Source organism: Macrobrachium nipponense, chromosome 46 (genome assembly GCF_015104395.2).
Source record: "Macrobrachium nipponense isolate FS-2020 chromosome 46, ASM1510439v2, whole genome shotgun sequence".
Taxonomy (NCBI): domain Eukaryota; kingdom Metazoa; phylum Arthropoda; class Malacostraca; order Decapoda; family Palaemonidae; genus Macrobrachium; species Macrobrachium nipponense.
Genome location: NC_061106.1, coordinates 45,592,189 through 45,614,303, shown reverse-complemented (window position 1 = coordinate 45,614,303; position 22,115 = coordinate 45,592,189). Strand labels below are relative to the sequence as shown.

Here is a 22,115-nt window from a genome sequence, read left to right as displayed (position 1 = left end):
CAGATAATGATCTAATTATTTCAGGCCTTACCCAGATAGTAACCTAATTATTTCAGAACCCAGATAGCAACCTAATTATTTCAGCCCTACCCAGATAGCAACCTAATTATATCAGACCCTACCCAGATAGCAACCTAAAATAACTAGGTCGGAACCTAGTTATTTCAGCCCCTTTCCAGTTCCTCGCTGGACGAGTCGGTTGCGTACTCGCCTACCGATCTGGTAGCCGGAGTTCACTCCCAGCCTCCGCCAGTGTGGAATCAGAGGAATGTATTTCTGGTGATTAGCAGTTCATTTCTCTATATAAAATGGTTAGGATCCCACAATAAGCTGTAGGTCCCGTTGCTAAGTAACCAATTGGTTCCTAGGCACGTAAATAAAAATCTAATCATTCGGGCCAGCCATAGGAGAAGCTGTTAATCAGCTCAGTGGTCTGGTTAAACTAAGATATACTTAACTTCAGCCCCCTTTCCAGACATAAACCTAATTATTTCAGCCCCTTTCCACACAGAACCAACTATTTTGGGCCCCTTTCCAGACAGAGCCAAACTATTTTGGGCCCTTTCCAGACAGGACCTAACTATTTTGGGCCCCTTTCCAGACAAGAACCTAACCTTTCCAGCCCCCATTCCAGACAAGAACCTGATTATTTCAGGCCTTATTCTAAATTACAATTGAAATATTTTAGGCCCTTTCAAGACAGGAACCTAATTATTTCAGTCGCCCTTTCCCAAAAGAACATAACTACCTCAGGCCCTTTTTCAGAGAAGAACTGAAGTGCATCTTGCCTTTTTTTCAGGAGTTTGTCCGTAAGTTCGGACGGAGGCGACCTCATCAAGGAGTTCTTTGGAGATGAATCACAGACCTCAGTGAGAGCCAACAGCAACTCGGCATCTGTTAAGCAGCATGTTGGGTCATAATCGCTTGTCGTCAAGATCTGAAATTTCCAAGTGAAACCTTAATGTAGACAATTTTGCTCTTACCTTTAAACCTGTCATGTTAATTACAGATGTTTCAATACTAAAGATCTTATCCCTGATGATTAAAAGTGAAACCTTGTTGCACGAACTTCAATAAAGTAAAATTGGCAGTAATGTTCTATATATTTAATAAATTTAACATCTGCAGTAGTGTTATATATATTTAATAAATTTAGCGGTTCTTAAAATTTTTATTTTAAACCTAGAATTATGCATATCTGGTCTCTCCCTGTGTACATAACAGTAACTTCGTTATTATTTGAATATATCAGTCAGGAATTTCTCAAAATAATATGCTCATCATTCATATAAGCCAAGTCGTGGACGGTAATCATATTCCAATTACAAACACCAGTTACATACTTTTAAAGATTAATCATATGATTATTGTAGAATTTCGCAGTGACAGATTCGTTTGCTTTCTTTCAACTTTAATCTACGGTAGCGCTCGGTACTTCAAAATCGAAACACCAAAATATCCATAATCTAGACTGGTCACTAAATCTGAGTGGATATTCCCGTATTTAAAATAAGGGAGGAACTGCAAGACTTACGTTAGTGTATATGATCACACCATACAAAACACAGTGCGTTTGTTTTCGCATACTTTACACTTATACTTATCAAATGTAGCCAGGGAAAACTTATTTTATCATTTTTGGACGAAAACCAATTACTGCCAGCGATTTGATCAATGGGACTCGATAATGTTCGACAACTGATTTTAACGAGTTGGTTGTATATTATGATGGAGCTCGTTTGACACATTTTGATACATGTAAGACTTCTAGCTGACACGTTTGTGTTCGTGTGACGAATGGGTTTTCTGCCACGTTTATATGTGTGATGATTGAGTTTCCTGGCGGCACGTTCGTGCTCATGTGACGAGTAGTGGGTTTGCTATACCACAACATGTTTTGACTCCTGTAACGAACCCCTTCGACATTACATGGCTTCAGTTTAGTCATTTGTAGGCTAATGGTTATTTACACCAAATTTCAGTAGTAAAACGCTAAAGAAGAGAGAAATAAAAAAAGAAATTTATATAAATGTCGCTCATGTGACCCTGTGACATTAGGTTCCTTAGACGTAATGAGAGGAAGAAAAGTGAAGGAAAAGCAAAAAAATAAAAAGCAAAAAAAAAAAAATTAACCAATGGAACTTGAAAGCAACTAACCGTTGCCTCTAAAACTTTAGAGAAATTACTATATATATATATATATATATATATATATATATATATATATATATATATATATATATATATATATGAATATATGTATATAAGTAATATATATATGTATGTATGTATACAGTAAGTCAGCAAAAACGTAATATATATATATATATATATCTATATATATATATATATATATATATATATATATATATATATATATATTCAGCCAAGGCCACAGGAAAAATAAAAGAAGGCGTACCGAGCGCTTTCGTGTTATTTCAACACATTTGAAATAACGAAGCTCTCGGTACGCCTTCTTTTATTTTTCCTGTGGCCTTGGCTGAATATATTGTCACGCGCTATTTAGTGACTTATAAGCATATAATATATATATATTATATATATATATTATATATATATATATATTATATATATATATTTATATATATTATATATATATATATAGATCTATATATATATATATATATATATACAGTAAATCAGCAAAAACGTAAGCACGAGACTGCTATACATAATCAAAACTGTCGTAACTTCTTGCGAAAGAGCACGCCAAGAAGAGTGATACGACACAAAAACTGTGCATTTGCAACCTCATCATAACAATAACCCTTACACACCTGCCTCGTCAGGCATTTTTACAAAAAATTTAAATTGTTTACCAAAACAACCTACGTGTGTTTATGCTGGTAAGTGTATATGTGTCTATGTGAGCACATGGAAACATGAAACAACTTACCCAAGTTATCTGGAATGTTTCCTCTCAAATCACGTTTTGGTTTTTTTTAAATTGAGATCTATGCAACAGTTTTATAACAAGTGTACAATAGGATCTCTCCATAATCATAAAATTGGTAGTAGTAACTGGTCGTATTACATGATATCAATGGTGATTCATTAGAACAAATTGGTTAGCACAACGGATATGTTCCTTCATGATATATGCAAATGATGAATCTCTGAAACGAAAGTTCTGATTGCTGTAGCTGTATGGACAAATTATAATTTAATAAAGTTAAAGAGAAGGGTTATAGGTTTATCTTATTGGTCTGTCCGCCCTCAGTCTTAAAAACTACCGAGGCTAGAGGGCTGCAAATTGGTATGTGGATCATTGAACCTCCTATTAATAAGCATACTGAATTGTAGCCCTCTAGTCCCAGTAGTTTTTATTTTATTTAAGGTTGAATTTAGCCATGCTCGTGTGTTTGACACCGATATACTAGGTGACAACAATACAGGCCAATAACAGGCCGTGGCTGATAGTTTCGTGGTTCGCAGCTGAGAGTTTCATAAAATATTACTGTCCAGAAAACTCGATTAGCCAGACGAAACTTCAGCACATCTTTATTAGTTTATATTTCTCCTGGTCGAAAGCAATTGTCATAATTCTGATTAAAGGACATGAATGTTAATTGCAATTTTTTTTAAATAGATTATTTAATCTCCTTTGGTATATTTAACGAATGAGATTCATCATTCAGAACGCCTATTTAATCTTTGGGAGCCTGAAATAGGAAACGATTTCAAGAATTTTGGTAATTCATATGGTCGAAAGTAAGAAACATAAATCCCAATATGGGCAATGAATAATAGTTGCAGATGTTGTTGCAACAATGATTTCACGATAGGTTAGATTATATCTATCGATCAGACATAATTTGATGGTTCCTAAAGGTCTCTCCACACTAGGAAAACAATGTTTCCTAGTGTGGTGGACAGGCCTTAAGAGATCTCACTCCACAGACACAGTTGCGGGCACACCTACACTATTTATAATCCTTTGTTTACTTTGCTAATTTTTCACTTAACCTTTATGCTACTTCAAAATATTTATTTTAATTCGCTTTCTGCAACGATTGACGCACATTTTACCCCAATTCAACCCTCTCTATATACTACTACACATCTATGACCTTCGATGTCGTCATAACTACGAAAGTAAACAAAGAAACTCTATAGAAGCAAGCCACCGACTCTGTCAACTCCACCATTCCGCTGTTTTTTTTACTCTAGTACTTTATAAATAAGCAAATATGACAGACAGAAGCACCGAAATCAAGAATTCGTTGAATCAGAAGCTCATAGAGACAGGGGAAAAGGAACGCCTCAAAGACATGCTGAGGCAAAGGCTGACTGAATGCGGTTGGAGAGACGAACTTAAGGTGAGAATTATAGGCTAGTTGGCTGTTTTATAATTATTTTAGTAACGTAAATTATCTTACAGTGTCATTAGTGATAACAATGCCAAGCTTTTGTACAGGTAGGTAGGTATAGGCTTGTCAATTTTTCTCTGGCTAGCCTGCTAGGCAATGACATTGATCGTACTATGTTTAGTATCTAGCAACATTTTTTCATCATTATTCTATATTTTTCAGCATTAACCTATATTTTTCATCATTATATAGCGTACCTAGCTATATTTCATCATATTCATCATTAGGTCTGGATATTTTTCATCATTGCATTTTTTTCATCACCTTTACCTACTTTATTTTTCAACGTCTGGAAAATTATTACCCTAGGGTAGAATTAATCATGACAGGCCAACCCTCATCCACGGTGGACGGGTCTTATTCACTCGATATTTAATTGGTGAAACAGAATACAATTGCAACTCTAAGCATACCATTTAAAAGACTGAAGTTTCGTCAAATATTGTGATATACGAAAGCCCCATACGAATTAAAATAAGCATGTGAGCTCTTCGTAAAATATGTTTTCAAGGCAGTTTTGAAATCCAATATGGCGGCTACGTTTTGCATGGACGGTTCTCATCAGTGACGGCCACCATCTTTCCCCAGCCTTCCCAGCACTCATTTGAACAATGTTAGCGTATGTATGTAACGTTTATTGATCTTACTCAAGATTGCAGTTGTAATCAGCACAATAAAACAACATTTTGTTGCCTATATTAGTGAAAGTATGAAACTTGTTATTCCCGTTATGCTTGGAACTGAATTCATTCTTACCTTGTAATCAGTGGTTTTATCCTTACTGCCATCACAACTGAAACTCCACAGTGCTTATTTGATTGTAATTATACACATTTTGGTCTTATTCACTCCACAGTGCACTCGAACCACATTGCTGTTCGTGTTTCCTAAGCAACTCACTCCGTAAACAAAGTTACGAGCAGCAGACGACAACATGATTATGAGATGCAAAGCTTTATTCCCTTAATTGATTTGTTTACTTTACTCAATATTTAGTTTAACTCTACTTCAAATGTTTATTTAATTCAGTCCATTATCCCTTTTTTGCAACCAAATTAACCCCCCAAATTACAAATGTTTCGGATGTATACTTACGAGCAGACGACGTGAGGAAAATGGCTCATCGTTGCCAATCTAGTGGAGCGTCACACATACGCCGATGCATTTACAAACTGTTTCGATGCATTCCATAGTAATGCAGTAATGATAAAATTGCTCTAATATGTATATATACTACAAATACATACGCTAATTTCACTTATTTCCCGGTTTTGTGTAAGTCTTATACCTAGTTTGGAGGGTAAACACATACCAATTGACAACACTGATAAACAATTGAAGAGCGCAAACGCCGCAAAGAATGCCGTAGTCCCCTTGAATAAGTACGAATAAGTGCTGGTAAGAGGTGGTTTTACGATTGTTGTGATGAAAGTGCCCCAGCGTCTATGGATACAAGTGGTGTGCAGATTTAGCACATGAAATGGGAAGTTTGTTGACACAAGCGACTCCGTAAACATCAAGATAGCGTCAATCTTCGAAACATTTTTAGTTGTAAGTAAAAATTTCTAAAGCGTTTTGGTGAGATTTCCACTGCAGTAGGCCACCCTTTTCAGTACCCTCTGTTTAAATCTTAAAATTTGGCCTTAATTTCTAACTTTGGAGAAAATACTTATTTCGAAAGGAGAGTAGAGGTCTTTAGCTCCGTTTTTCACCAACAAGAAGTCGCGGACTGATGCCCATCTCCGGTGTGCAGGACGCGTTATAATGTACTTTTCGGAGGGTGGCTAGGTGTTGATTGTAGGTGGCCTGCTTGGCCTGCTGTGATATTCTACCCTATACTCTGTTTTTTTTTCATCTGCCCATCGGCCTGTGGTGTTTTCACATGGTAACACTGCTTCCCGGGCTTTAAATAGTTACGCTATGTGTAAATTTAGGTTAATAAAAGGATATTTGGGTGTACATTTGCAACTGAAAAGCGTTTTAATAATTTACTGTATGCGAATTACTCCGTTAATATTCGAAATAGGATATTGTTATTATTGTTGAATGAAGCTAATGTGACTATCTAAATCCCCGGACGCAGTGTTACCATATCAAACACCACAGGCGGATGGACAGATGGAAAAAAACCGAGTATAGTAGGCTAATAGCAGAGATACCTAGCTTATGAGTTGGTTGGTATTTTGAAATTAGGTTTGATTTATAGTAGTACTCTAGGCAATTGCACATGTACACATCTGCACTGATGTGCTGTCACATTTGTTTCAGATAGTGTGACGTAACATCACTCTAAAGTTGTATATGTAATGTGCTCAAGAATAGTTTCTTTTGATAGCCTAGGCTATATGTAATATTCATTAAACAAAGAGGGGAACCCGAGTGTAAAAAAAAAAAGAAAAAAAAAACTTTACCTTTAGACTAAGGACAAGTAAGGTAGGGAAGTTGCCAGAGTTGAAGCCCTCCCAGCATTTTGGTCAGACTGGACCAAGCGTCCCAAGTTAGGTTAGGTGGATTTATGTTCCCGATTTGTTTTTACCTCTAATATAAATCCTGTCTGTTTCCACTGGGGTTACTCATCCTTTTGAATACTATTCAGTTTGATAGGAGTTTATTCTAGCCTACAAAAAAAATATGGATAATTTGCCCTAGTGCAGTTATGGGTTATTTTTTATTGCCACATATTTAAGTGAGGAGCAAATTTATTCCAGCTTTCTGCTGACATCACCTGAGTTTCAGGTGTAACAGTTTTATTTTTTGTACCCCCCTATTTAATTATTTATTGAAGAGGTCTCTAGGGTTCTACAATTGGCTGTTTGTAGTTCCCAAGACCTCAGGAGGGTGGAGGGCAGTTCTGGACTTAATTACCCTGAACTTGTATGTCCAGATAACCTGGTCAAAGATGGAAACGAGGGAATTTTTTCAGCATTTGCACAGTGCTAGTTTATATGTATGTACAACGGTAATTATGTAGGTTTCATGCATATACTCGTAAGCATGGAGGTACATAGTACTTAATTTACATTTCTTTACAGGAACACGCAAAAGATATTGTGCGACAAAGAGGGTTGAAACAAATTACTGTTGATGACCTAGTGAAAGAAATAACTCCACAAGGAAGAGGTAAGATTATACCTGTAAAATAAATGTGTTAATACCAACAGGTGAAAGCCTTCTGGCAAGTACTTTACTATAGATCATTAATGAAATATACATGGCCCGTACAGTCTAGTACCAGTGCTGACTCTTACCTCTTGAAGTTGGGTGACCTCTAGCTTGAGGAATAATCTTGAGGCTCAGGAGATTGTTTTGATTCAGATTTAGTTCCATGAACTGAGCTTGTAAGAGGAGTCTCTACAGTTTCAAATCTCTTCATGGTATCCTTATTCCTGTAGTGTCTTTATACTATATCTGTCAATAGTGCTGTAGAATTAAGAAGTTGAAGTGTTGTTTCATTTTCAGTAATGTAGGAGATTGTTGACTTGTGTTATTTTATATTTAGACAATATTGTAAATAGTAAAACATTGGGTGTAATATCAGCAGTAACAGTCATAATATTTACTTACTGTGTACAAAGATTACTTATTATTGACCAACAAAATTTGTTGAACTGAAAAGAGTAAAGACATTATACGTATATATATGGGCAGGTTTTAGGAAAGGTTGTGTATTTATATCTTATGATACTTTATTTTATTAAAAATATAATTTAGCTGTAATATCAGTAGTGTTGGCAGTGATATTTATTTACCAGTTACAAAAATTAATATATGACCAACATAACATATCAAGAACTGAGAAGGTGGGTGACTTGATTGTTTGGAAGTTTTTATCCACTCCAAAATAACATTTCAATGTACAAAAACAAAATTAAAAACTAACTGACAAGGTAGCATAAATTTTGTACATAATGCTCTTGTCACCAGTGGTGAAAACAGCTTCGTAGCAAAAAGGTTAAGGATTGCAAAAAATAAGAGGTGTGTACTGTATAATTGTAGTTTATTTCTAGAGTTACAGGTGTAAAGTGAAAAAACCTTAAAATAGATTTTATATCAAGTATTTTGTTGTCGATTTATCATTTCCTAATGTCAAATTAAATAGTAGATTCTTTCCTTGAATATTGCAATAAACATACAAAGGTCTAGATCTCACAATATTAACAGCAGGATGTTACTACATCATGTACAGTAAGTCAGTTAAAAATGATATTGTTATAATACAATAAAGTTTCATACATACTTACCTGGCAGATATATACATAGCTAAGACTCCGTCGTCCCGACAGAAATTCAAATTTCGCGCCACTCGCTACCGGTAGGTCAGGTGATCTACCTGCCTTGGCCCTGGGCGGCAGGACTAGGAACCAATTCCCCGTTTTCTATCATATTTTCCTCTCTTCCACCTGTCTCCTGCGGGGAGGCTGGTGGGTCCATTAATCGTATATATTGCAATACACCCCCTGAACACCTGAACTAGCCCTGGTCACTTACCAGCCCGAACCATCATTTATTAAAAATTTACCAAATCTTTGGTTAAAATAAACGATCAGTGTTGCCAATCTCCTGGCAAACACCCTCGTTACCTAGTTACCAGCCCACCGCTAGTAGCCCTGCCTCACGGGCCTGGTCACACCTGCCCTCTCACGTCAATCACTTATCGTTCGCGGTGGAGTACAGATGTATCCACAGCGAACTCCTTTTTGGTCTTGCCCGGCCTTCATTTGCACCTTTGATTTGATTGAATTTGGTGACGAATTACGCATCCCTTTGGATTACTGTTGGATTGCTCTTAATACCTTGTCATCAGACATTGATTCTGCAAGGAAGAAACAACACAAGCTACGACAACGGCTACTGCATTCTCGGCCACGACATCACAGAAAACGACGAGCGGAAGTTCAACAACGTATCGTCTTTGCCAACAATGCAAGAAAAGGATGAGTACCCTATGACACGATAGTCATTCCTTATGCGTAAATTGTAAGCCTGTTCAATATAATGTAAAGACCAGATGTTTGGAATGTCAGGAGTGGTCTTTGACCAGATGTTAGGGTATCTCAAACGTAGGAAAGAAGTAAGTGTAGGCAGGAAGAGACTAACGTAGATCAATGTATAAAGACTTAGAGACAGTGCTCTTTAAGAGACTTGAGAGTAGGCTGACATCGAGTATGACATCTGTTACGATTTTATGTCAAGATTAAGTGGAGGATAGTTAATCGACAATAGGGATACTGAAAATTACTAATCGTTCTTTTCCCACCAGCTCCCTGCTGTTCCAGAAACCAGCCCTAACCGTGCTGGGGGTTATGGGGATCCGCAAACCCACAGGGCAGGATCCGCCGTCCCCCCCCCCTGGCGCGGAGCAGGCAGTGTTGGCAGCAGATTCCCCTTCCCTCGATGTGTAAGTTCTCAGGATGATAAAAACTTAGGTCAGATATAGACGAGTAGGGATAATAGGCTACATAGTGTTTAGTTTAGAAAGAGAAGTGCAGGCTTCTTCGGGTCGGTTTTCTATTAAAAGTAGTAGTTTATAGAGGCACAGTGTCCTTAGAGCATCTTTAGGCTTTTTCCTGCTTCGAGTCCTTGCATCAGAAGCTTTTAGGCATGGTTGGTTTTTCAGATATGCTCCTTCGTCTTTAAGGTTACTTTCCTCTACTTATACGATACGATAATTGTTAATATCAACTAATTCTCCGTTCAATGCATATTGACTTACGATATTCAGTATGGAGAGAAATCGAATAAAATTAACTACAGTTAGCTAGTGTTCACGATGATATATCGTATGCATCAGTAGCCTAGCCTAAAGTATTCGCAGTACAACATATCGATAGTTATTTTTATATTGGCTAACGCTGTAGGCTCAAGGCGTTCTGACTTCTGATAATTCAGTACAGGTGTAATTGAAAACGAACGAGAATCCGATCGGAGGATAATTAATTTGAATGTAATCGAACAGAATGGAAGATCGGATTCTGTCCGACTAAAGCATTATAATTGTATTATATGTATCATCATATGAACGTAGTATAAACACTTAACTCGGCAGTCATTCACGCTGGAATCAGCGGATGACGAATACGGGTTTGCGTCGCTGTATCCATCTCATTCTCTCCTGATTGCCTAAAATGACTAACGCAACAACACTCTCAACTTATGCCAAGTTTGTACAAACGTCTTGAAGGAGACGTGTGTCAACTATGATGACATTTAACATAGTCAATGAGGTATCTATATTGGGGCATATAATCAGATGGCAGATATAAGGAATTCGTATGTATGACGTCTTCATACGTTTAACCGACTATTGCCGTCAGTAATTACATTGCGCTTATGTCAATTTACAGTTAAATTATTACCAGTCGTATTATCAAATTACAATGACAACTGAAATTAATATTAGGCCTAATAAAGTTAATTTAATTACCTTTAAATATTATTTTATTATTTTCAATTAAATTACAATTACACTAGCTTGTCGTCAAACAGCACTATTGTAAGGAGGTGTGGCTTAGACAGACAAGGGATGCCGGCTAGTCTGTTTTTTGTTTGTTTTCTTTCCTTGGCTCCAGATTCAACCATATCACTTTGGTCTCGGCTAATGTTTTTGTCCCTAGTTAGCATATTAATGAATATCTGGATACTTAACTTATGGAACGAAGTCATACTGTTCGTCTTACGATGTAATTTAAGTCCAAAATTTGACTGATACGTCTCATTGGAAGCTAGTTTTTCCATCGGGTTAGATGGCGTTAAATTTTAGGATTCCGTTCGTTTTTTCACTCGTTTTCATAGGTATACGAACCTACACTTATATACTTTATTAATCCTTTGTCTTTGTAAAAAAAAAAAAAAAAAAAAAAAAAAAAAAAAAAAACAAAAAAAAAAAAAAAAAAAAAAAAAAAAAAAAAAAAAAAAAAAAAAAAAAAACCAAAAAAAAAAAAAAAAAAAAAAAAAAAAAAAAAAAAAACAGTAATGAGCTCTTTCATGCTATTAGGTTTTCTCTTCACGGACTTCTGTCCAGGTTGCTGATGCACGTAATTTTGCCTTATTAGCTTCAGCTGCATTTATAACATTAATACAGTAATTACCGTCGCACGGCGGATGAATACAATAACGGATGTTGCTATCGGATTCGATTACTGTCATACGCTGATCAGTACAATAAAGTGATGTTGTTATAGGAGTCGATCGCATTAACAACAAGTTCTCGTTCGGTTGTTCATAGCTGTACGGAGTTTATACGATTTATATTATCGTTAGATAATACCCTTTTAACTTAGAAGAGGTGCAATTTACGGAGGTGGAGATGTTAGAACGATTGTATCTCTCTCTCTCTCTCTCTCTCTATCTCTCTCTCTCTCTCTCTCTCTCTCTCTCTTCACTTACTTCCCTGATTTTATATTCTCTCTTTATCTAACGATTCTCTCTCTCTCTCTCTCTCTCTCTCTCTGCTCTCTCTCTCTCTCTCTCTCTCCTCTTTTCTGATTTCATATTCAATCTCATCCTATTTTCCACGCTCTTCAACACTGGACTTCATTGTGCAACAGAGGTTTTTCTTCCTGTCACACCCTTTTCAAACTTTTGTCAATTTCCCTTCAGCGCTGACTGACCTCATAGTCCCCAATTCTCGGCCTTTGGCCTAAATTCTATTTTTAAACCCAACAATCTTGCTGTCTGAGTTAGTATTAGAGTAGGGAGCGAATATTAGGAATATGTATAAGGTATTCATGATATGATATATCACAAGAGGATTTTAAGTAGTAGGACAGATAGGAAAGAACATGTCTGGGTCTATCTGAGGGTATTCTTCCAAGTGCCAACCAGGCAGAGTACAGACAGGCAGGTACAACACTACAAGAGAGGACATCACTACGATCGACGACACCGCCGCAGACGCACCGATGGACATGGTTGTCTCCTCGTACATGAGAGGCCTAAGGCCACATGGGAGGTCTTCAGTTTCCCTCCATACATAGAGGCCGAGAGCCACATGGGAGGTCTTCAGATTCCCTCCATACATGAGAGGCGAGAGCCACATGGGAGGTCTCAGATTCCCTCCATACATGAGAGGCCAGAGAGCCACATGGGAGGTCTTCAGTTTTTTTCCTTTACTCAGGTGAGGCACATAGCCAGCTGAGAGGAAACAGGTTTGTATCCCTCCTGCACTCAATGAGTTTTGACCTTAGGGTAGAGGTGCAGTGAGTTTTTCCCTCCACATATGGGAGGCCTAGAAGGCCACACATGGGAGATTAGCTTGGACGAGTGACAAATGAACTTGAGACTGACTCGCGTACTCAATTATATTGACTGACAACTGGTACAGTGGAGGGCCGGGCAGATTGATTCCCCACCTCCAAATTAATGTTGTTATCGGGCTAGTTCAGGTGTTCAGGGGGTGTATTGCAATATGAAGTTTTTATTGTAAAACTAATATTGTAATACCTACCTGAACACCTGAATGATTCCCACCCTCCTCCCCTCTCATACAGAGTTATTGGAGTTATGATTGACGTGAGAGGGCAGGTGTGACCGGCCCGTGAGGCAGGGCTACTAGCGGTGGGCTGGTAACTAGGTAACGAGGGTGTTTGCCAGGAGATTGGCAACACTGATCGTTTATTTTAACCAAAGATTTGGTAAATTTTTAATAAATGATGGTTCGGGCTGGTAAGTGACCAGGGCTAGTTCAGGTGTTCAGGTAGGTATTACAATATTAGTTTTACAATAAAAACTTCATATCTGCCAGGTAAGTATGTATGAAACTTTATTGTATTATAACAATATCATTTTAATACAATGAACTTACCTGTCAGATATATACATAGCTGATTGGCACCCTTTGGTGGAGGGTCAGAGACAGCTAATATGGAATAATAGACAGGTAAACAACATATGTTGTAGGTATAAAAGAAAAACCTTGGTTTCCTACCTGATAGGTGGTAGACTTCGTGGCTGTAGCCCGGTAGTCTGCATCACCTCAAGACTTTAGCGAGATATTAGATTATGGCTAGAGTTCTTGTGGGTCTGTCGATGGGTATAAGAACCGCTTACTCGGCAGAGCCTAAAAGGACTTTGTCAATGGTACTGGACCACTTCTATGACAACACACCTTGTGAAGGAGCATAACCAATCCCGACCACCTGATCCTAACCACCATGTTCGTATTATAGAATTGTTCTGAGTTATCCCGAACTCATTACAAACAACCCATAACTCGAAACGAAAAACGCATTCATACAAAAATTCTCAAAAAAAATTTTAATACTCACCTAAAAGATATCACAAGAGTTCCTTACTGAACAACAGTGACTGGCCGCCAGTGCAGCACCGAGCCCTCTTTGTCAGCAGAATCTAGAACATATCTAGTAGAAGGTATGTACAAATTTAAGGATTGGTGTTTGCTCCCGTACCCAGTATTGTATCCGCCGATACAAAAGGTCCCAGAGAAAAACATTTCTCGTAGGTCACGCGAACGTCTTTAAGATAGTGAGATGCAAAAACTGAATTGCACCTCGCAAAAACTGAATTGCACCTCCAATATGTCGTTTCAATGATTTTCTTTAACGAATTATTCTTCTGAAAAGAGAGAGACGTCGCGACTGCTCTAACTTCATGGGCTTTTACTCTTAAAAGCGGAAAAGAGTCGTCAGGACAGAACTTGTGAGCATCCGTAATGACGCTCCTAATGAAGAAAGCTAATGCGTTCTTAGACATGATTCTTGTGGGGGTCCTTAATCGAACACCAAAGACTTTGTCTAGAGCCTCCCATTTGTTTCTTTCTTTGTAAGAAGAACTTCAAGGCTCTTACCGGGCAAAGAGACCTCTCTGTTTCTCTCCCTACTAGACTCGATAAGCCTTTGATCTCGAATCTCTTGGGCCAGGGATTCGATGGATTTTCATTCTTCGCTAGAAAAAAAGAGTTCTAAACGAGCAAAAGACCGCCAGTCTTTTGTTAAAGCCGACTTCATCTTCTAGGGCATGAAGTTCGCCAACTCTTTTGGCGGTCGCCAAAGATAGGAGAAACAAAACATTTTCTTGTTATATCCCTGAACGAAGCTACGTGGGGAGGCTCAAATCTGTCAGACGAAAGGAACTTGAGAACTACGTCCAGGTTCCAGCTGGGAGGAGTAGTTCCTTCGATTTTGTCGTTTCAAACGATCTAATCAAGTTCGTGCAGATCTTTATTCTCAGCAATGTCTAGGCCTCTGTTTCTAAATACTGCCGAAAGCATGCTCCTGTATCCTTTGATCGTCGATACAGACAAATGAGAGACCTCTCAAGAACAAAAGGAAATCAGCGATTTCGGTTATAGAGGTACTGGAGGAGGACAACTTCTTAGACTTACACCACCTTCTGAATACCAATCCCACTTCGACTGATAGATCTTGTCTAGTGGAAGCTCTGCGGGCTCTAGCGATAGCGCTTGCAGCTTCGCGAGAAAACCCCCTCGCTCTGACAAGTCTTTCGATAGTCGAAAGGCAGTCAGCGCGACGAGAGCGGGGAGGTTTTGATGAAACCTCTCGAAGTGTGGCTGTCTGAGAAGATCCATCCTTTTTGGAAGGGATCTTGGGAAGTCTACTGTCCACTCCAGCACCTCTGCAAACCAATCTTGTGCTGGCCAAAACGGGCTATCAGGGTCATCCTTGTCCCGTTGGACGCTACGAACTTTCTCAACACTTGTCCCAGGATTTTGAAAGGGGGGAAAGCGTACACGTCCACATGAGAACCAGTCCAGCAGGAAGGCGTCGACCACGAGAGCTCTTGGGTCTTCCACCACTGAACAAAAGACTTCCAGCCTTTTGGAAAGGAATGTGGCGAACAGATCTACGTGAGGAGTGCCCAAAGATCCCAAAGACTCTGACACACCTCTGAATGAAGAGTCCATTCTGTGTGAAGGACCTGGCTTCTCCTGCTCAGTCTGTCCGCCCTTACGTTTCTCGTCCCCTGAACAAATCTTGTCAGGAGGGAGATGTTTCTTTGTGAGGCCCAAATTAGCAGATCTCTTGCTATCTCGTAAAGCGACACTGAGTGCGTTCCTCCTTGCTTCCGAATGTAGGACAGGGCTGTAGTGTTGTCCACATTCACTTGGACCACACTGTTCGTCACAAAGGGTTCGAAGAACTTTAGCGCCAAGTGAATGCTAGAAGTTCTTTGCAATTTATGTGCCAGGACACTGTGCTGCCTTCCAGGTGCCTGACACTTCTCTCGGTCCTAGTGTTGCTCCCCAACCCTTCTCCGATGCGTCGGAATACAACACTCGGCTTGGGTTCGGAACTTCCAGAGAAATTCCCTTGTTCTCTTTTAGAGGGGACAACCACCATTGCAGGTGTGGTTTCATCTCCATTGGAAGGCGAAAACTGTCGGAGAGAAGTCCCGTCTTCCAGTTCCAAGATCTCCTTAGGAAAAAACTGAAGAGGGCGAAGATGTAGTCTTCCTAGAGGGAAAGAACTGTTCGAGCGAGGAAAGGGTGCCTAGCAGGCTTAACCATTCCCTGGCCGAAGTCCGTTCTTTCCCTAAGAAGAGAGAGACTTTTTCCAAGCCTCTCACGATTCTCTCTTGCGAAGGAAATACTCGAAAACCCCGAGAATCCATCTGAATCCCCAGATAGACCAAGTTCTGTCTGGGAATCAGCTGTGACTTCTCGAGGTTCACGAGTAGTCCCAACACCTTATCAGGTCTAGGGTCAAAGAAAGGTCCTCCAAACACTGTCTCTCTGTTCTGGCCCTGATGAGCCAATCGTCCAGATATAGAGAGATGTTGACGCCTTTGAGGTGAAGAAACCTCGCCACATTCCTCATCAGGTTTGTGAAGACCTGATGAGCTGTGGACAGGCCGAAACACAAGGCCCTGAACTGAAAGATCCTTCCCCCCGTCATGAAACGGAGGTGGTACTTCTTCGACGAAGGGTGAATCGGGACATGAAAATAGGCGTCCTGGAGATCCAGCGACACCATCCAATCTCCTTGACGTAAAGCCGCCAGGACTGAGGCCGAAGTTTCCATAGAGAACTTCTCCTTAGAACGAACTTGTTCAGAGCGCTGACATCTAGAACTGGTCTCCAGCCCCCCGAGGCTTTCGCAACCAGGAAAAGCCGATTGTAAAACCCCGGAGAGTTTTGCTCTAGAACCAATTCTATAGCTCTTTTGTCCCACATTTGATTCACCATCAGACGAAGAGTATCCCTCAGTACAGGGTCCCTGTATCTGGCTGACAGTTCCCGCGGAATGGTTGTTAGGGGAGGACTGTCTTGGAAGGGGATAAGATATCCCTTCCTGATTATGGACATGGAAGAGGCGTCCGAGTTTATGAGTGACCAGGCGTCTGCAAATTCGAGAAGCCTGGCCCCCACTGGTGTTTGGAGGCTGTCTGTCTCACTTCCCTTTCTTAAAGGGACGGGAAGGAGCCTTACCTCTCCTCTCAAGACCTCTTCTCTTAGAGGTAGCTCTGGAGAGAGGGCCTCCTCGAAAGGGCTGAACCGTAGAAGTCGGTCCTTTCTTGTCAACTGAAACAAGTGGTCTCTTCTTCCTTGCAGTTTTGCAGGAGAAGATCCTGAGTCGCCTTCTCAGTCAGTGATCGAGAAATGTCCTTCACTAACTGAGAAGGAAACAGGAAGTCAGACATGGGAGCGAAAACCAGGGCTGCTCTCTGTGAGGGAGAAACCGCCTTGGTTAGGAAGGAACTAAAAATACTCCTCTTCTTAAGGAGTACTGCTCCGAAAAGAGAGGAGATTTCTCCTGATCCGTCTTGTACCGCCTTGTCAATACAAGCAAGAATACTCAGAATGACTTCGGGGTCTAGACCATCCGAGTCATGAGCTTTCTTAGACATCACCCCAAGGGACCAGTCTAGGAAATTAAACACTTCCAAAATATGGAAGAGTCCCTTGAGGAGATGATCCGTCTCTGAAATCGCCCAAGACACGCGAGCTCCATTCAAAGCGTGTCTCCTTGACGAGTGTCAACCAAGGTTTGAAAAGTACCGCTTCGGCTGCCGCTGGGAGGAGAAAGGAAACCCATGTTCTCCCCAGTTCGGTACCAGAAACCTCTCTTGCCAGAGTATGGCTGGAGGCATACAGAAGGTGGTTTCTGCCCAAATCCTTCTTAGACAACATCCATTTGTCTAAGGACTGAAGCGCTTTCTTCATAGAGATCGTAGGTCTCATCTTCAAGACCGACGAAGACTTAGGCACAACCGCACTCGAAAACAGTGATCGAGGCGAAGGAGGAGCGGCAGGAGTTAAAGAATCTCTGTATTCCTGTAAAAAAAGAGGTCAGTCAGAACTTTATAGTTCGAGACTCCTTCTCTACCGGTCACCCTCTTCTTCCGAATCTCCTTCTACACCTTGTGGAGAATCGGCCTGAAAAACGAGAGGATCTTCATCCCGTTCTCTCTCTACTGGTGACAAACTCCTACTAGGAGAGGGGCTCATAGAGTGAACCGACTCTCTCTCACGTCTAAAAGAAGTCTCGCGTCTGCTTGACTTCTCACGCCTGAAAAGCTCCTCGCGCTTGGCTGGCGCCTCGCACTTGGCTGGCGCTTCACGCTTGGCTGGAGCGTGTTGCCTGGCTGGCATCTCGCGCCTGGCTGACGTCTCGCGCTTGTCTGGCGCCTCACGCAATGTTGACTCCTCGCGCTTGGCTGAATCCTCGCGCTGGCTGGCGCCTCACGCCTGAGCGTATCCTGATCTAGATCAACTCGCTCGGATAGATCCTGACGTCTGTACGACTCTTCGCGCCTGGAAGACGTCCCATGTCTGGAGGACGCTTCACATCTGGCTGGTGAAACGAAGACGCGAGACTTCTTAATAGGAAGTCTAGCGTCCTTCTTGCGAGGGGATCCCTCGAAAGAACTCCAACCAAAGAGGCAATCTGCTCTTGAACTGCAAGCAATATCCTCTTGGAAGCCACCCCAGCGTCCTCTTCAAATAGAAGAAGCAGGAGAACTCGAAGGAGTGCGATCGTCAAAGTATACTGTTCTAGGAGGCGTCGAAACCAGCTTAGCCTTCTTGATAGAAAAGGAGCTTCCTCCGAGAAGCGTTCCGGGCTCGAGTCGAACGCGCGCTCTTTCCAATGCCTTTTCAGTGGCAGTGGCCTAGAAAGATCCGAGTCCTTCCACCCTCGTTTAGGTGAAGGAGAACCGGACGACGAGAAACAATCTCGTAGGACGCTTCTATTAGAGCGGTCCTGAGCAGACTGTAACGAAACAGAACCTGCTGAAGGGACGCCTGACCGTTGGGGATTCCCCACAACCTCCGTACGACTTTCGACTTTCCTACTCCTCTGGGTACGTGAGTTTGGAAGAGGTCTAGGCCTGGGAGCATCGCAGGGACGGTCAGACGCCCCCTCCACAACACTGGGAACACTCACTTCACTTAGTAATTCACAATCACTAGCTTACCTTGCATGGTCGCCATCTTTGTCTTCATTTTACGAAGAGTAGCCTTCAGATTGGCGATTTCCGAAGCCGAATCCGAATGCAAAGCCTGTGAGGATTCAGATACATAGGGAGAATCATATTCATTAATAAAAGGAGAGTTAGACTCAGAAAAAGGCTCAATAGGCCTTGTACTCACACTCTTTTGTGCAGCCCGTCTAATCCTATCCCTCTCTAACTTCTTCAAGTAAGAAGTTAGAGTCTTCCATTCATTAGCATCCAACTTTTCACACTCAATACAGGTGTTAGCCAAAGAACAGTCAAACCCCCTACATTTACGACATACAGTGTGAGGATCAACCGAAGCCTTCGGTATCCTCACCTTGCAGCCTACATTCACACACACTCTCACACTAACACTTGAATCAGACATTCTATTAGAAAAATCAAAGCAAGTCCAAATCCAGTCCACAGTAGTGAATGCCAAAACAACGATCCAGTACGTCACCAAGAAATCCAATAAAGATGATCAATAAAGTCTTGAAAAGCGAATTCCAGTCAGGAGGTAGTAACAACAATGTTGATACCACCGGCGACAGAGAAATGTATAGTAAGAAAACGAATGGTTCCTAGTCCTGCCGCCCAGGGCAGGCAGGTAGATCACCTGACCTACCGGTAGCGAGTGGCGCGAAATTTGAATTTCTGTCGGGGACGACGGAGTCTTAGCTATGTATATATCTGACAGGTAAGTTCATTGTATGAAACCACTATTTTGCATGAACTTCCATGATAAGGTAATATGTATATTTCTAGTCTTAACACTATTTATTTCTTACAGATTTGGTCCCAGACACAGTAAAACGTGAACTTCTGGCAGAGATCAAGAAATTTTTGGCATCACAAGCTCAGTAATTATTGGATGCTTGACTTATTGTAATTCAGTGTAATTTATTGCCTTTTTGTAGTTTATAATGATATCCAGATACATCCTTCATATACAGTATTCTCCATTCATTGTATTGTTAGGTTTTATAGTTTGAATCATCATTACCTTTGGTTTAACTATGAAGGGTAAACTTTGATAAGAAACTTTTGCCTCAGTTAAAAGTATAAGTTAGTACAGAATAGCAGGGATGTAATTGTCATCGTATTTGGGAATTGGGTGAATGAAGTTTTTCATATACCTGCTCTAAATTAGTGACCAAATTTATTTTTAGGTGATTTTTTTTTAGTCATTACTCATGTACTTGACTTGTGTTCAGAATACTTGACACATTTGTTTATGATCGATCAAGTACATTTGTGCCTTGCATTTGTATAAGACACTGGATTTGATAGCTGCTAAGTACATTTCTTTAATGGATCAGTGAGTTTTACCTTTTTTAGAGCACTCTTGCAGCCATCTAAAAGTAATCTCAGGACAGTGTAAGAGCTTATATGCCCAAACGATATACTATAAGTGTTCAGCTCTTGACTTTTTAACTGTTCAGTAAAGAGAATAAGTTCAGTAATATGCAATATCTTTCTGTATTTATCTGAAATTCAGCATAAAGAAGGAATTTCAGCTCCTGTACAGAAAATCCTACCACAGAGGTTGTTGAGAGACAAGACAATTTTTTTAAAGATGATGTAGAATGCAGAAAAAAAAAATGATTTCATTAGGCACTGCAGAAAAATAATTAAAAAGCAAAAAAACACTTAAACTATTAAAATAAACTCAGAATGTACGACAAAATGTGCCAAGAATAGGTTCATAATTTTTCATGTATGGTATTTCTTAATCATGAAAATGTTTAATAGGATTCTCTAGTGTTGACAATTGTGGTAAGTCAGCATTGTCAAGCCTTCATAATATTTGTATGACATGACAATGTAGGTCATATCACTTTTCATAAAATTGTATTGTCTTAATGGAAAACTTGACTAAAACTGTATTTAGCAATTCATATTTTCTCAAGTTTTTTGTTGCCATGTGAGTAGCCTCCTGATAGGAATAGTTCTTTTTTTTATTTCCATTTCATATAAAAATAAAACTAGGTCATGGTTGTATACAAAAATAATTAAGCTTCAACTTCTCCCGAAGCTTTGTAACCAGCTCCCAAAAAATGCTTAGTTCAACACTTACCATCACAAAAAGTCAGTGTGAAGCGTAGTTCTGGTGTAAGATATTATTTATTCATTAGGATTGCTCAAATAAACTATGAAACCTCAGTAGTTATACTTGGGGAAGGAGGGCAAAAGACATTTTGCTGCTCTAATATAGGTGGCTAGTACCTTTGTTGGTGAATAGTACATTAAATTGCCGTCTGTTACAAATTTTCTAAACACAGATATAAACATTTGATAAAGATAACACACAGGCTGAACCACTAGCATTTACCTATTGAGACGAGATGTTCATTTTATGCACACGTAGTAACTGGAACTTGCATGCAACTGTAGTACAGGCATTTGTACATACACTTGGCCTCTGGTTTACAGTTGAGATTTTTTTACCAGCATTACTCCGTTACAAAATTTTTTACAATCTGAGATTGACATCAACAACTTTCTATATTGTGCTAGTTCATGTAGTTTAACTTGGTGGTATGCCAGGGAGGACATACAAAGAACAGGTTTTGTTCATTTGCTTCACTTAATGAGAGTCCCACTTCAGTAGAGAGAAAACAGATACCAGTGGATTTGCGATTGCTTTAATCATTGTTAAACATGGAACATTTGTTGCTCTCGGTTTGAGAGAAAAATTTTTTTCCTTTTGTAATTCTTAAAGATAATTCAGTATTAAAGGTAATACAGTATAAGTTACAAATTTGGATGCACTGCAGTTCTCAAGGGGTAAGTGTCACCAATTTGATCGACACAAATCACTCTAACATTTAATCAGTATATCCATTATTTTAATTTTATTTGGTTTTCTTTTTCATATAACCATTTTTCTCTCCATTTAAAATATATTAAGACTACTGCTGTGAGATAACAATTTCAACTCAAGTGCTGTAATTTGTGCTATAAATATGTAAATAACCAAGATTGCACACAAGTGAATTTCTCTGTTGAATTTGACTTATGATTATTGCTTCACATTTGTTAGCCACAAGTATCAAGGGAATGGTCCCTGCATACCATCTTATTTTAATTGTAATGTGTATGTTAGTACTGTACTACAGTAATAAGCTTTGAGCACTTCATTTGTACTGTTTTGTCTTGAACTTTGACGACACCACTGTACCTGAACCATCAATAAGCATGCATTGTAAGTACTGTATTTCAGTATAAAGTTTTATGAATGACCAAATAAGAAAGAGTATCATTTATCCTCTGTCAAATATCCTAATCTTTATAGAAGCTGAATTG

At 39.7% G+C, this 22,115-nt stretch overlaps 1 protein-coding gene across 1 annotated transcript; it reads left to right on the top strand.

Annotated features, from left to right (window-relative positions):
- The first annotated feature begins 3,903 nt into the window (after positions 1–3,903).
- On the top strand, positions 3,904–22,073 carry LOC135215006 (transcription and mRNA export factor ENY2-like). The gene is made up of 3 exons (XM_064249541.1): positions 3,904–4,340; positions 7,424–7,511; positions 19,600–22,073. The coding sequence occupies exons 1-3, from the start codon at positions 4,212–4,214 to the stop codon at positions 19,671–19,673; spliced, it is 291 nt and encodes a 96-aa protein (XP_064105611.1). The 5' UTR covers positions 3,904–4,211; the 3' UTR covers positions 19,674–22,073.
- Positions 22,074–22,115: the final 42 nt, after the last annotated feature.

What these genes read in the sequence shown, in the direction of transcription:
- LOC135215006 (XM_064249541.1), top strand. Translation starts at nt 4,212, where the DNA reads ATGACAGACAGAAGCACCGAAATCAAGAATTCGTTGAATCAGAAGCTC. An exon ending in GTTGGAGAGACGAACTTAAG is followed by an intron (nt 4,341 to 7,423) that starts GTGAGAATTATA and finishes ATTTCTTTACAG; the next exon opens with GAACACGCAAAAGATATTGT. An exon ending in AATAACTCCACAAGGAAGAG is followed by an intron (nt 7,512 to 19,599) that starts GTAAGATTATAC and finishes TATTTCTTACAG; the next exon opens with ATTTGGTCCCAGACACAGTA.